Source organism: Physeter macrocephalus, chromosome 14 (assembly GCF_002837175.3).
Source record: "Physeter macrocephalus isolate SW-GA chromosome 14, ASM283717v5, whole genome shotgun sequence".
NCBI lineage: Eukaryota > Metazoa > Chordata > Mammalia > Artiodactyla > Physeteridae > Physeter > Physeter macrocephalus.
In genome coordinates this window covers 96207569-96222026 of record NC_041227.1, presented here as the reverse complement: position 1 = coordinate 96222026, position 14458 = coordinate 96207569, and the positions used below count along the sequence as shown (strand labels likewise).

At 42.5% G+C, this 14458-nt stretch overlaps 2 protein-coding genes and 1 long non-coding RNA gene across 4 annotated transcripts in view; 1 reads left to right on the top strand and 2 right to left on the bottom strand.

Annotated features, from left to right (window-relative positions):
- Nucleotides 1-279: 279 nt before the first annotated feature.
- LOC129392732 (uncharacterized) lies at nucleotides 280-5940 on the bottom strand. Of its 2 annotated transcripts, XR_008619152.1 has the most exons (5): nucleotides 5860-5940; nucleotides 3864-3980; nucleotides 1514-1737; nucleotides 813-893; nucleotides 280-512 (listed from the first exon to the last, which is right to left on the bottom strand). It is a non-coding gene; the product is annotated as an uncharacterized lncRNA (long non-coding RNA). The 2 variants fall into 2 exon arrangements; XR_008619151.1 differs by having other exon boundaries at nucleotides 280-893.
- TEFM (transcription elongation factor, mitochondrial) lies at nucleotides 5642-10989 on the top strand. The gene is given in 6 exon segments (XM_007106558.4): nucleotides 5642-5787; nucleotides 5789-6003; nucleotides 6006-6176; nucleotides 7380-7843; nucleotides 8977-9126; nucleotides 10143-10989. Coding segments are annotated over 6 exon segments (1530 nt in total). The 5' UTR covers nucleotides 5642-5695; the 3' UTR covers nucleotides 10581-10989.
- Nucleotides 10990-12163: 1174 nt separating this feature from the next.
- Nucleotides 12164-14458, bottom strand: part of ATAD5 (ATPase family AAA domain containing 5) — a 43315-nt gene continuing 41020 nt past the window's right edge. Inside the window, exons 22-23 of the mRNA XM_007106559.4 lie at nucleotides 13866-14024; nucleotides 12164-13760 (exon numbers count right to left, since the gene is read on the bottom strand). Of these exons, the coding sequence (XP_007106621.1) occupies nucleotides 13682-13760; nucleotides 13866-14024 (238 nt within the window). The 3' untranslated portion in view covers nucleotides 12164-13681. The remainder of the gene's footprint in view (nucleotides 13761-13865; nucleotides 14025-14458) is intronic.

Here is a 14458-nt window from a genome sequence, read left to right as displayed (position 1 = left end):
GGTTCTTAACCACTGTACCACCAGGGAAGTCCCCCACTGGTGTCTTTTAGTGAGTAGATGTTCTTAACTTAAATGAGATCCAATTTATTCATTTTTTTTCCTTTACAGTTAATGCTTTTCATTTCCTATTTTAGAAATGTATGCCTATGTCAAGATCATGAAGTTATGGAGCATGAATTTTTAATACTTTTCCTAAAGAAAATTAACCTTTGGAATATATTATATGTGATCATTCATTAATTTTTTTAAAATATAAATTTATTTATTTATTTTTGGCTGTGTTGGGTCTTTGTTGCTGCACGCGGGCTTTCTCTAGTTGCGGCGAGTGGGGGCTACTCTTCGTTGCAGTGCGCGTGCTTCTCATTGCAGTGGCTTCTCCTGTTGTGGAGCACGGGCTCTAGGCGCGCGGGCTTCAGTAGTTGTGGCACGTGGGCTCAGTAGTTGTGGCTCGCAGGCTTAGTTGCTCCGCGGCATGTGGGATCCTCCCGGACCAGGGCTTGAACCCATGTCCCCTGCATTGGCAGGCAGATTCTTAACCACTGCGCCACCCGGGAAGTCCCATTCATTAATTTTTTTAACAATCACTTAATGAATCCCCACGTGCGCCAGGCAATGTGCGCCAGGCAGTGTGCGCCAGGCAATGTGCTGAGTATTATAAGGGATATAATTATGGCTTGAATCCCTCTTGCACTCTAGACAGATCTAAAGCGGCTCGGAGAGGTGATGTCACTTGCCCCAGCTCACACTGCTCCTTTGCTGGGTTAAAACAGGGTTAAAACACAGGACTGACTGATTCCAGAGTCTGAGCATACCATGAGCTCCTCTGTCTCCAGGACTGTTGAGCCACCAGGAATGGAGTTTTGATATATTCTAGTTGGTAGTTTCCAGGTCACCTTGGGAAAATGTAGAGTCAAATAAGGAGACAAAAACACACGGTCAAAAGCAAAAAAAAACCCCAAAACCTTACGGTTCACGTTTGCCTGTACTACGAGGGAGATATGAGTCACATGCTTGAGAGAAGGGGGAGGATGCTTTTGGCTCAGGATAATGGAAGGCTTCTCAGTGTACCCTTGCTGGCCCTGAAAAGGTGAGCAGAATTCAGATCATTTTAGGGAGAGAGCATCCTAGGGAAAGGGACCAGCAGGCACAAAGGCGCAGAGGAGAGATGCCCAGAACATCTCCTGAGTGGGTATCTTAATCAGGAAGTGATCAGCTCCAAGTAACAGAATACTGATCGAAAGTGCCTTAAACAAGGTCAGTTATTCCCTCACTGAACCATAAGTCTGCAGGTAGGTGGTTTCCAGGGTTTGTCCCGCAGCTAAACAATGTTATCAAGGCCTGTTCTAGCCCTCATCAGCATTGCCTGTCCACGGACAGATGGCTGCTCCTCTGATTTCATCCTCCCACCACAAGAAGAAAAGGGAGGTGCCCGTTTCCCCTCCCACACCCCCTCCCACTCTTTATCGGGGTATAAAATCTTCCCCACATAGGTCCCAAACAGAACCACACCTACTTTTTTTTCTTTCTTTTTTTTTTTTTTTGGCAGTGCTCGGCTTGCAGGATCTTAGTTTCCCGACCAGGCATCGAACCCGTGCCCCCTGCAGTGGAAGCGCGGAGTCCTAACCACCAGACCGCCAGGGAATTCCCCGCACACCCACTCTTCTCTTAATCTTTAGTAAAGGAAAATAGGATTCCCATAACTGGTTCACCTTCCCGGACATCGACACCAGCAGCGATCTGTTAGGGAGGAGGAGAGGCAGCATGTGGGTGCCTGGCGGTGAGTAGACAGAAAGAGCTGGAAGAGCAGGGTGAGGCGGGAGTTGGAGGTTTAGTCAGCACTGGGGCCAGGACAGGGAGGGTGTGTGTAGGGACAGGGACGGGGTTAGGCTGACAGAAAGCTGAGAAATCAGGTGGTGCGGGGTTATTGCAGGAGCCCAACAGAGACAATGAGGCTCTGATTCAAGTGGCCACAGGGAGAGGTAAAGAGACGTTTTGCAGGTAAGGCTGATAGAATTTCATGTGTTTTAAACTGCAAGATGCCACACAGTAGTGAGTCATGAAACTAATATCAATTTAGTGGTTCCAATTAACCCCCCCCTTTTTTCTTTTTTGTTTAAATCTTGCCCCTCCTCAAAATTCTACATGTCTTTTGTCTCTTTTTTAACTTGACTTTGTCCTGTTTCCTTTTAAATCTCTCTGAACATCGCTTCTCCATCTTTTGGGGAATCCTCTACTCGCACCCAATGCTAGCGCTCCCAGGGCTCTCTCCTGGACTCCCTGTGCTCTCCGCACACCGTCCCTCCCTGGCTCAGCCAGGCGTTCTCCCGGGATAAAGTGCCATTTCCTTATGGCACAGCCTAGTCCTCTCCCTTACACATCTAACCATCTACTAGACATCTCCACCCAATGTGCTGTGGGTTAAAGACAGATCAGTGTGCGGGCTTCCCTGGTGGCGCAGTGGTTGGGAGTCCACCTGCCGATGCAGGGGAACCGAGTTCGCGCCCCGGTCTGGGAAGATCCCACATGCCGCGGAGCGGCTGGGCCCCTGAGCCATGGCCGCTGAGCCTGCGCGTCCGGAGCCTGTGCTCCGCAACGGGAGAGGCCACAACAGCGAGAGACCCGCGTACCGCAAAAAAAAAAAAAAGACAGATCAGTGTTAATAAAAAAAAAACAGATCAGTGTTTTTTAAAAATTGAAATACACACACACAAAGTGAAATACAGTAGAAAATGTCAAGGTGCATCCTATGTAAAAACACAAATATATTCTTTCTCGCTCTCTTTAAAAAATTTTTTTAAAATTTATTTATTTGTGTTGTTTTGTTTTGGCTGTGCTGGGTCTTTGTTGCTGCGTGCGGGCTTTCTCTAGTTGCGGCGAGTGGGGGCTACTCTTCCTTGCGGTGCGCGGGATTCTCATTGCGGTGGCTTCTCTTGTTGCAGAGCTCGGGCTCTAGGCACGCAGGCTTCAGTAGTTGCAGCACGCGGGCTCCGTAGTTGTGGCTCGTGGGCTCTAGAGCGCAGGCTCAGTAGTTGTGGCGCGTGGGCTTAGTTGCTCCGCGGCATGCGGGATCTTCCTGGGCCAGGGCTCGAACCCGTCTCCCATTGGCAGGCAGATTCTTAACCACTGCACCACCAGGGAAGCCCCTCTCTCTTCTTTTAAATTGATGTATAGTTGATTTACCATGCTGTGTTAGTTTCAGGCGTACAGCAAAGTGATTCAGTTAAAATATATATATATATATGTTCTTTTTCAGATTCTTTTAGATTCTTAACCACTGCACCACCAGGGAAGCCCCTCTCTCTTCTTTTAAATTGATGTATAGTTGATTTACCATGCTGTGTTAGTTTCAGGCGTACAGCAAAGTGATTCAGTTAAAATATATATATATATATATGTTCTTTTTCAGATTCTTTTCCATTATAGGTTATTACAAAATACTGAGTATAGTTCCCTGTGCTATACAGTAGGTCCTTGTTGGTACAAGTATTTTAAAATAAAGCTTTTGTTTCACACGTACATCATCAATGTGTCCTGGGTCACGTTCAAAAAAGTTTTGAAAACATAGGAACTAGATAACGAACGGGCTAGACACAGGCATGGGAAGGGCCAGGGCCATCTGCATCTGGGCAACAAAAACAGGGAAGTGAGGAGCTGGTTTCTGGGGAAGATGATGACTTTCAGTTTGAACCCACTGACTCTGATTTACAGTAAATCATGCATAGTGGTTGCCTCTTACTACTTCCAGGCTCTTGTCAAAGTAATTCTGAATGAATGCTCTGAGGAATGAGGGAGTTTCCCCTCAAGGTCATTAATAATCAGCTCCAAAGAAGAGATGAAACTTTAATAGGGGAAGTAACACTTACCGAACACTTATTCTATGCCAGGCTCTCTGCATCCAGTCTCTAACGAGAAATCCTCTCAGCAGGATTTCCTGGCGGTGTGAGGCAGGTACCATTACCTCCATTTCACAAATGAGGAAGCTGAGGTTCAGAGGGGATGAGAAACTGTCTAAGGTTGTGCAGATAGCAAGTCATTTGTTATATCTTGCCAGTGAACCACAGCATCTCAGAAAGCATCAATCACCAGCGTTCCTTATGGTCTCGTGTATTGGTTTTCTAGGGCTGCTGTAACAAATCACCACAAACTGGGTGGCTTAAAACAACAAAAATGTATTCTCCCACAGTTCTGGAGCCCAGAAGCCTGAAATCAAGATGCAAGCAAGGTTGGTTCCTTCTGCAGGCAAATCTGTACCATGCCTGTCTCCCAGCTTGTGGTGTGTGTGATCTGCTGATGATCCTTGGCCTTGGCTTGTAGATGCATCATTCTAAGCTCCGCCTCCATTTTCACCTGCATTCACAGGGTCGTCTTCTTATAAGGACACAAGTCACATCGGATTAGCTGCCCCTCCACCCCCTGTAGTGTGATGGCATTTTAATCTTAACTGATTATGTTTGCAATGACCCTCTTTCCCAATAAGGCCACAATGTTTTTGAGGGATACATTTCAACTCATTAACACTTCATTAAGTGGAATAAGCCTTGGAGTTAAAAGGAAATTATTTCCCATTGATTTGGAGAATTTTGCACAAAAAGTTGTCTTTATTTCGTGTTGGATTCCTAAGTTCCACAGAAGTTGGCAAGAATCCTAGAATTCTCATGAGTACTTATAACTGGCCACATCTCCACCACCTCCTGGACAGTAGCTACACAGACACTGCTGCCTCATAAAAAAGCAAACACACCATCTTTCCCTCCCAAAGCCACCGCCCTCCTGACTTCCCTGTTTTTCACAAAATTAGCTAAAGTCGTCCCATCTTTCCTGAAGGAACCCAGAGTCAGCAACAGAGACTTCAATGGTTTAATGGATAAGGGATCTTACACATCTGAAGCAAAAGGGTTCTGGAGCAGCGCCACATGGTGGAGGGCAGGACATGGTAGCAGTCTTCATTGGGTGCGGGGAGGGGGGGAGCGTGGGGGGGGAGAGGTTACCAATTATAGGAAATGACGTCAGGTAGGTACATTGGTTACCAGGGAAACCAGCAGAGGAGCACAGCCCCTCACTTCCCCTTTGATAAACTATCCCAGTGGAGATGTTTTGGGCTATAGATTAGAAAAATCACTAGCTGGGGCCGGGGGCAAGTACAAAGGCATTTACTGATTAGGCTCTATGATTAGGAGCGAAGGTCAGCCACCTGAGTAGGGTGTAGGAGAAGCAGGGACTGTTCCAGCAGGGGATGTAGAGAGCAAGAGAACAGCCATCCTGAGTGGCCTGATCACACAACCTCCTAGGTTCAATTCCTTATGGTTGCCTGTCCCTTGAGAAGATACACTAGCTTCCAAATACACTTTGCTACTAGGCTCTTTACCTCCAATCCAGCCTCACACTTCGACATATGCCCAAATTTTTAGAAACACACCTCAAATCTGACTCTACAAAAGCCCCGGTGGTTTCCAGTTACCTCGTGGAACTATTCAGCTGCTCCATTCTGCATTCGAGGCCCAGCCAAATTTGGAGCCAGCCTCGGCTCCCTCCATCTCTTCCAAATAGGATACTTTCGAGGCCCAGTGTCAAAGCCACCTCCTCCTACCTCTCCCTTCCTTGAAGGCTGTCTTCACACAGTTCCCCCCGTGAGCTCCTGAAACACCACCTCGCACCTGTCCCAGTTATTCCATTTTACCTGGTGATTTGGTTATGTATGTTCCTGCCTACGCTCCCCCACCAGACTCTAGGCAGGGCCGCAATAGGAGCTCATCAATCTGTATGCCTAGATAATAAACCCAGAGTCTCCCCAAAGGAGGGATCTTGCCAACTACAGGCTAAAACCCGCCCAGGCGTTCTCTTCCTAGACATTCTGCTCACCGGAAGTCAGGGGCCGGAGAGGGCGAGGCAGTTTCCCGGATGCAGTGGAAGGAGCCTGCGGCGCACCCGGAGGCTCCGGATCCCGGCACGATCCCGGCCGGCGTCTGCCCAGAAGCGCAGCGGAGCGGCTGCCCACAGCCCAGCGGGAACAACCTCGGGCCGGCCGGAACGCCGCTTCCGCTGGAACCTTGCTACCGAAAGGCCGGGCGCTTTTGGGCGAAGCACGCAGGAACCGGAAGTTAGTGGAGGAAGACGGGCGCGGGAGCCTACTGCTTTAACGTGGAAGATGAACGTCCCTAGTCTCCTCTTGGCGGGAGGTAGGGTGCCTGCAATACTGGGTGAATCTCCCGTCTGACATTAGCCCCTGGTCCTGGAGTATTTCCCCCTTGGGTCCCGTGTCCAGGTCTCCCTCTTGGAATCCCCGCTGAGTTGACGGGGCGGCTCTGGTCGCCGAGCCTAGGAGCGATTGTGCTTTCTTCCCTGGGTTAGGGGTCCACGAGCGACTCCTCGGACTGGGCCGAGGGCGGAGGGTTCAGAGTCTAACGGCTGCTTGCTTGCTTCTGGATGCGTTATTGCCCTGTGGCCGCAATGTCAAAGTTTCCATTGGTTTTACAAAGTTGCTCCTTGTATGGTTTTTCTTCTTTATAGAAATATAGTCATGGTAGAAATCTTGAAAAGTGTACAAAAGAAAATAAAAACCGCCCTTAAACCTACCACTCAGCTAAAACATTTATTATAAACGTATAAAATTTGGTTGTTTTTCTCTTTTTTTTTTGGCTGCGCCGTGTGGCTTGCGGGATCTTAGTTCCCCCACCAGGAATTGAACCCTGGCCCTGGCAGTGAAAGCACCAAGTCCTAAAACACTGGACCGCCAGAGAATTCCCTAAAATTTAGTTTTATTTGGTTCCACTGGATGAGAAAGAAACTATTAAAGATAAATATTGTTAAAAAGATCTATTAATTGGAAAAAGATTTCTCTAAGGTTAAAAATTTCAAAAACGTTAACCAGTTGAAATCATTTTTTAAATACATGCTTCTTGATGGACATAAAATAAGGTTTCTAGGTAGTAAAACCTAGGCGTTATCCATAAAAATCAGAAGATATCTCTTATGGATATGATCCACTAGTTCTTTCTTTCTTTCTTTTTGGCAGCGTTGGGTTGGGTCTTCGTTGCTGTGCGCGGGCTTTCTCTAGTTGCGGCGAGCGGGGGCTACTCTTTGTTGTGGTGCGCGCGGGCTTCAGTAGTTGTGGCTCGCGGGCTGTAGAGCGCAGGCTCAGTAGCTGTAGCGCACGGGCTTAGTTGCTCCACGGCATGTGGGATCTTCCCAGACCAGGGCTTGAACCCGTGTCCCCTGCATTGGCAGGCGGATTCTTAACCACTGCGCCACCAGGGAAACCCCACTAGTTGTTAAATTATAGGAAAGTCAATGTCACTTTGCAAAGGCTCTGGTTAGGCCACAACTAACGCTAAAAGGAACTAAGACGTCTCAACTTACATTTTGCTAAAATTTCCTTTCAGGGAGGTGGAGATGTTTTCCAGTTCCATTAGGGTCCTCCTTATTCCAGGCCCTACATAATTTCTGCTGTCGGAAAAAATCCACTGCACCAAAGAAAATTATTCCCCATGTTGATTTTTCGGATGAAAACGCAAAGGAGTCTGGAAAGGCACTTGACAAGCTCTTCTCTTCAGAACAGCAGGCTTCCATCTTGCATGTGTTGAATACAGCGTCTAAGAAAGAACTTGAAGCTTTCACATTGCTTCGTGGAAAAAAGTCCCTCAGTATTGTAGAGCACAGAGAAAAGTTTGGGCCATTTCAGAATTTGGAGAGTTTAATGAATGTGCCCTTGTTCCAGCATAAAACCACCATTCAAGTTTGTAACTCCATTCTTAATCCAGAGACTGGAGGGAAAAAAAGGAAGTTACAGGAAAATCGGCTCTTGAGAAAGCTCATCAAACCAGAAATAGGAAGAGAGAGACTTAAGGTATACTCTTTTTTTCTTAATGTGTCTTATACTGCCTAAATATTTGAGAACCATAGCACTATTCTGAGCACCAAGATGGGGTTCTTCAGGCAGATTATAGTTTAGTTGGCGGGCCCAGAGATACACATATAAATAGATAATCTATTATATGGTTATTCTCAAAGAATGAGATGTACAGGTAGTAAATTGGCAATTTAGAGGAGAGAACTGTGGTTTGGGGAATGTTTACTAGAAGAACTCAGCCTGGATCACGGAGAGAGAACTAGCCTAGCAGGAAGAGGAAGGCATTCTAGGAAGAAAGGACAGTGGATGTAGAGAAGTAGGTCTGGGCAAGACTTATTTAGGAGGAATGTTGAGAAGATATATGGCTGTTTTCCTAGGCTCCTCCTTCATCTCACATATTAATTCTTCTCCTGTTACTTCTGATGTTTCTTGTGCTTCTTCACTGTGACCTAGATTCTTAGTACTTTGTCGTGCAACAGGTACCTAACACAAATCCCCATCTCTAGTCTAGACGCCTCCCGTCCACCTTCCACACAGCTGTCCATGTTCTTTCTGAAATGTGTATCTCGTGTTACACCTGAACGTTATATGCTTTGGTGGCTCCCTGTAGCCCTCAGGATAAAGGAAGTTACTTTTTGCAGAAATCTGCCTACCCCTCTGCCCTTTTCCCACTTGCACTCTTTATTCCCCTGCCTGAGTGAGAGGTGTCAGCCTGTATTTGCAGACATCTGGGTGAAATAACTCCCCGTTTACCATTTTATTCATTCTCCTAGTCCTCCAATAAGTCTTCCTGACCATTTCTCCTCTCTACAGTGTAACTTGTATGGTGGCATTTCTTATAGTATAGGGTTATGTCCCTTGTTTCCCAGTATCTAGCACATTCCCCAGCAACATTTGAATATTTGAATGCCTACTTTGAGCTAGGTGCTGAGAACAAGTAAAAGTTCTGTTCAACAAGTAAAAGACTGCTACTGGTTACCTTTTAATAATTACTCTTTAACAATTCTTAGTTCATAAACTGTAAATATATTTCTATTAATAAACTAATTTGGATTTCTGAGTTTGTATCTTAAATTGTATATCTGTTAAAATGTTTACACTTGTAATTAAACCAGCCTTTTTTGTTTTAGGCAATTAATAGTATTGTATCCATTGTTTCTGGTACTCGAAGAATTGCCTGGGCTCACCTTGATCGTAAATTGGCAGTGCTGGACTGGCAGCAAACTGAATACTGCCGACTGATGAAAGGAACATACCCATCATCTGTCTATTTAGAAGAGGTAAGGCAGTTACACCTCCAAATCCCTACCTGCTAGAGGTCCTTGTGTAGTCTTTTAGTCCTAAAAGGAATGAAATAAGATAGTAAGGATGGATTTTCTTTTGGTATTTATTATTCACCCATTCCTATGTTTTCCATCACTTATGATTTTTTTAAAATTGAATCATTTATTTCAAGAAATGCCTTATGAATCAAAGGCAGATCCTGAGAAAATCAGTGGTAAAGTATATTACTCTAAATGTTAAGAAACTTCATTACCATATTTATAAAGCTTATTCTTCAAACACTTATTGTCTCATTTAGTCTTCAAAACCTGGTGAGATGGGCAGTAATGACCATCCTGATTATATCTATGAAAACTGGTTCCATCAAGTATATGATGTGATTAGTCAGTTGCAGAGGTGATTGATTCTAGGCTAGTTATTCCAACCCTATACTCTACCCTAGAATTTTTTAAAAGCTAAATAAGACAATTTTGTCTAATTTTAAAGCCAATATAGTTTTTAGGAATTATGAAGCCCATTGTACACATGAAGAAACTAGTAATTAGGAGGATTAACTGACTTGTCTTAGCTCAGCTTGTTCCTACTAGAAAGAACTTGGCTGTCCTGACACCTTCATAAAATGCTTTTTCAATTACTTCAAAATTGTCAATAGCAATATTATGTAAGTTATATATTTAAAAAATAGAAGTGGGGGGGCTTCCCTGGTGGCGCGGTGGTTGCGCGTCCGCCTGCCGATGCAGGGGAACCGGGTTCGCGCCCCGGTCTGGGAGGATCCCACATGCCGCGGAGCGGCTGGGCCCGTGAGCCATGGCCGCTGGGCCTGCGCGTCCGGAGCCTGTGCTCCGCAACGGGAGAGGCCGCAACAGAGGGAGGCCCGCATACCACAAAAAAAAAAAAAAAAAAAAATAGAAGTGGGACAGAGAGGGGGCCCAAACAATAAAACTTAATGAATTATTTCTGTTCACTTATTTTATCTTCCCTCCTTTCCCTCCCCCCCCCCCCAAAAAAAAAGATTTCTTCAGTTATTTCAAAGATGCCTAAAGCCGACTTCTATGTCCTGGAGAAAACAGGACCTTCATTTCAGAACTCATCTCTGTTTCCTATACTATTACATTTTCATATCATGGAAGCCATGCTGTATGCCTTGCTGAATACAACTTTTACCCAGGATGGCCATCATCAGGTGCTGAGCATAAATCGAAATGCAGTGGGGAAGCACTTTGAACTGATGATTGGTGACACACGGACTAGTGGAAAAGAGGTAGTGAAGCAGCTCCTCTCAGAGTCTGTACTGAAAGAAGAGCCTCGGGTATTCTTCCCACCAGATAAGATAGTCCGCTACAGACAGATGTTTTCATCTACTGAACAATACAGGGTAGAAGAGTTATATGATTCATTATTACAGGCTATTGCCTTCTATGAATTGGCAGTTTTTAATACTGAATCTTAAAATTCTGAGGTTAGTATGTTACATGTTCTTAATATCATATTAATTTATATTTATTAGGTCTGAAGTTGTAAAACCAACTGTTTCGAACATCCGTGTTAATGGAGAAGAAAACATAAGTTTGAGTGTATTTAGATGTTTCAAGTCAGACTTTTGGCTACTGAATGGTTTACACAATAATAAACCAAGGCTAAATCAATAAATATGAGATTCTGTGCCTTTTGGGTTTAAGCATTAAAAAATAAGATGTTCCCTAAACATCCAAAACAAGAAAAAAGTTATCTTCCTTGAAAGGCAAATGCCATCTATACTAAAGGATTTGCATTATTATCATACTGTTAAAATAGGGAATAATGAATTTTCTGGATGGTGCTCATCATGGGAATAAAGCTAAATATAACTGATAACACAACTTGTAGAGTCCTCTTCTTACTCTGAAAGTACAATGTGGTTTGATGGACTGCCTCCAGAAGGGAGTTTTCATCAGCTCAATCTATTAAGCCCAAAACAAACAAGCTTTGTTTAATAGGCTATATATATATTTTTTTTTTTGGCTGCACCATGCAGCATGCAAGATCTTAGTTCCCCAACAAGGGATCGAACCTGTACCCCCTACAGTGGAAGCGTGGAGTCTTAACCACTGGACTGCCAGGGAAGCCCAATAGGCTCATTTTTAAACTTAAATATTTTACTTAACAGACCATCTTTTGAGAAAAGTAGCACTTTTTCCCTCATTTTTAAACTTTGAAATATTTTACTTAACAGACCATCTTTTGAGAAAAGTAGCACTTTTCCCCCCACATCTCTCCATTTCCATTAGATTTGCCTTAGTTCAGGCCCTCATTATATCTCACCTATACTGAACCCAAGTCTCTCTGATGTCAAAGCATTAAGTCTTTTCTTTCCTTTAATCTAAAAGTGAAGTATACTTGTTGGGGAAAAAAAATTCAAATAATCAGAAATCTATAAAATACATGGAAATCCTCCCTTCCAGCACCTCCAACTCCCTAGGCAGTTTGATGTATACTCTAGACTTGTGGCCGTGCACATGTAAATCTCTACATATGTGACTGTATACGTGAGCATCTCCACGTTGGAACTGTTGTAGGTACCTCCAAGTACACATCTGAAATCATTGTTTCCTCCAGACCACCTCATTTGCCATTGTTTTATACTTTAGTAAACAGTTTCACCAACCATTCAATTGTTCATGCCAGATGTGTGGCATTCTACTTCTCACATTTATGGAAATAGCTGTAGTGAAATGTGTCCAAATTAGACATTTATAGGATTAAGATGCTAAGTACTGAAGAGTCATCAAAATTTGGTTACTTTTATCACAAAAGTAAATCTTAAGTCTTACAGGGACCTTTAAGAATTGAGAAAATAGGGCTTCCCTGGTGGGGCAGTGGTTGAGAGTCCGCCTGCCGATTCAGGGGACACGGGTTCGTGCCCCAGTCCGGGAAGATCCCACATGCCGTGCAGCGGCTGGGCCCGTGAGCCGTGGCCGCTGAGCCTGCGCGTCCGGAGCCTGCGCTCGGCAACGGGAGAGGCCACGACAGTGAGAGGCCCGCGTACCGCAAAAAAAAAAATAAATAAATAATTGAGAAAATATTTCCCAAAATTATGCTTAACCTTAAAAAAAAAGATATTAAATGTGTCCCTATTAGGGAGGAAAATACCCCCGTTATTTCTTGGTTTTTGATCATTTACATACAATTCTATGGAGTTATTTTACTTTGGTTCCTCAACTGATGAGGATTATCTGAATTTTCTAATAATTAAAGACCAAATTAACTGGTAAATGCTCTACAGGTAGTGGACTTTTGCATTCAGTAGAAAATAATAAATCCATATACTTAAAAAAAAATGCCTTAGATGTTATTCTGTCTTTTGTACAGGGACAAAACCTATAAGATATAGCCTATATCCAAGCCTATACAATATCCACATTTACCCAGATGATTACATCTGGAACTCTCTAAACATTGCAGTCTTTTAGCTTTAGCCTTTAATTAAATCAGTGTACTATCAATACAAGAAAAGGTAGTTTGAACAAATAAGAGGTAAAAACATTTTGTACACAGGTATACATCTATTTTTCAACTGTACAAAATTAGGATCCTTACCTTTTGAAGTGAAAATTAATTCACCAGATAATGTAACTGAATATTAAGCTAATATATAAACACTTGAAATAGGAAACTATTTTCAGATACATCTGATTGCAAAAATGATTTTAAGTGAAATGTGGTATTTTAAAATCTTGTAATTAAAAATATATACTTTCTCCAAAAATATAACCTTAAGTCGAAATGGCTATCATGTAGAAATCCTAGGGTAGAATCCTTTGTTACAGTTTCAGTGAATAGCAGTTTGTCCAAAATATTTATATTATCATTAATATCTTTATGAAATAAAACATCGATGATATAAAAATACAAGAAAAATGTACAAATGATGTGAGTTGTCAAATATACAAGATATCACATTTGTATGGTTGCTAAAAAAGATTTATGAAAACTACAATTCATAATCTTGATTTCACCTTGTCGGCGTTCAGTGATTCACATGGTAAAATATGCTGGATGAGTACACTAAAAATAATTTTATCAGGAAGATCTTACTTTTTAAAATTTCTTACCTAGGAAGTTTGCTTATGTATTATACATGCTATTTTGTATTTTGGATTGTGTAAACTTATTTTTAAAAAAGATCATCACCTAGGTGATTCACATTCACAGTGTGGATTAAGGGTCACCAGAAGGGGAAAAATTATGGATTAGTTTAGCACTGAAGCACCTTTAGAAATATTCAGTGAACTCTACCTTCTAGAAACAGCTCACACACATACAAAAATACTCCAACAATGCTAAGTCAGATAATACAAAAAAATTCAAAAAAACCCCACCACTACCACAATTATAAATACAATTTGTAACTCAAATCTTTTCATTTTAAATATTTACACACTAATAAGAAATATACAAATAGTCTGTTTTAAATGTACATTAAGAGAAATAAACTCTTCCATGAAAATCACTATAAAAATGTCTCTTAAGGACCATGTAAGAATCTGTACAAGACACTGTAAATGTAGGATATTAAGGGAAGCCAGCTGCCAAAGTGTTCATAGTCTCTTTTGAAATGTTAAGATGAATTCCTTCAAGATAGTGCAGGAATCTGTCAAAATTACAAGGAAAACACACTTTAATATTAATAGTTCCATCAGATGAGAATATTTATCAATCTTGAAATAGTTATGTAAAATGTTTTTATAGAAACTACCTTCTTTTACTTTTTCCTTGTTCTTTTAGCTTCTCAATCTTACAGATGTTTCGAAGAGTTGGCAAGTATTCTATTATACTAGCTTGTCTATTACCCAGGTTCGGAAGAGATCGGCTAGAAAACACACTTTTGATGACTGCTATCCTCTTCCAAGCACTGCTGTAAATTAAAAGTAATGCATTATTTTTTAATTTTTAATGCCCAATAAAAATGCAACAATCCCAAAACCAGCTGCTGGTCTCTGCTTCTCCCTGCTTCTGGTCTAGACTAGATTAACTGTATTCCAGATTCACTTCCTATATCATTTTCAACACATCAATCACTCCCATACTGAAAAGACTTTAATGGCTACCTGCTGTCTGCAAATCCAGACCCCTTCCCTGTTATCCAAGAGTCTCCCAAATCTAACCCCCACCCCAATCTCTCACTTTTTCTTCCCATCCATCAGGCTGGTCTCCTTAACTGTCTCATTAGAAGCTACATTATTAATATGAAGGGCTTCCCATGATCAATAAAGCCCAGCATTTCAAAATTAGTAAGAGAAAGAAACTAATAATTTCCCCTTTACCATTTATTATTGAAAAAGAAAAAGT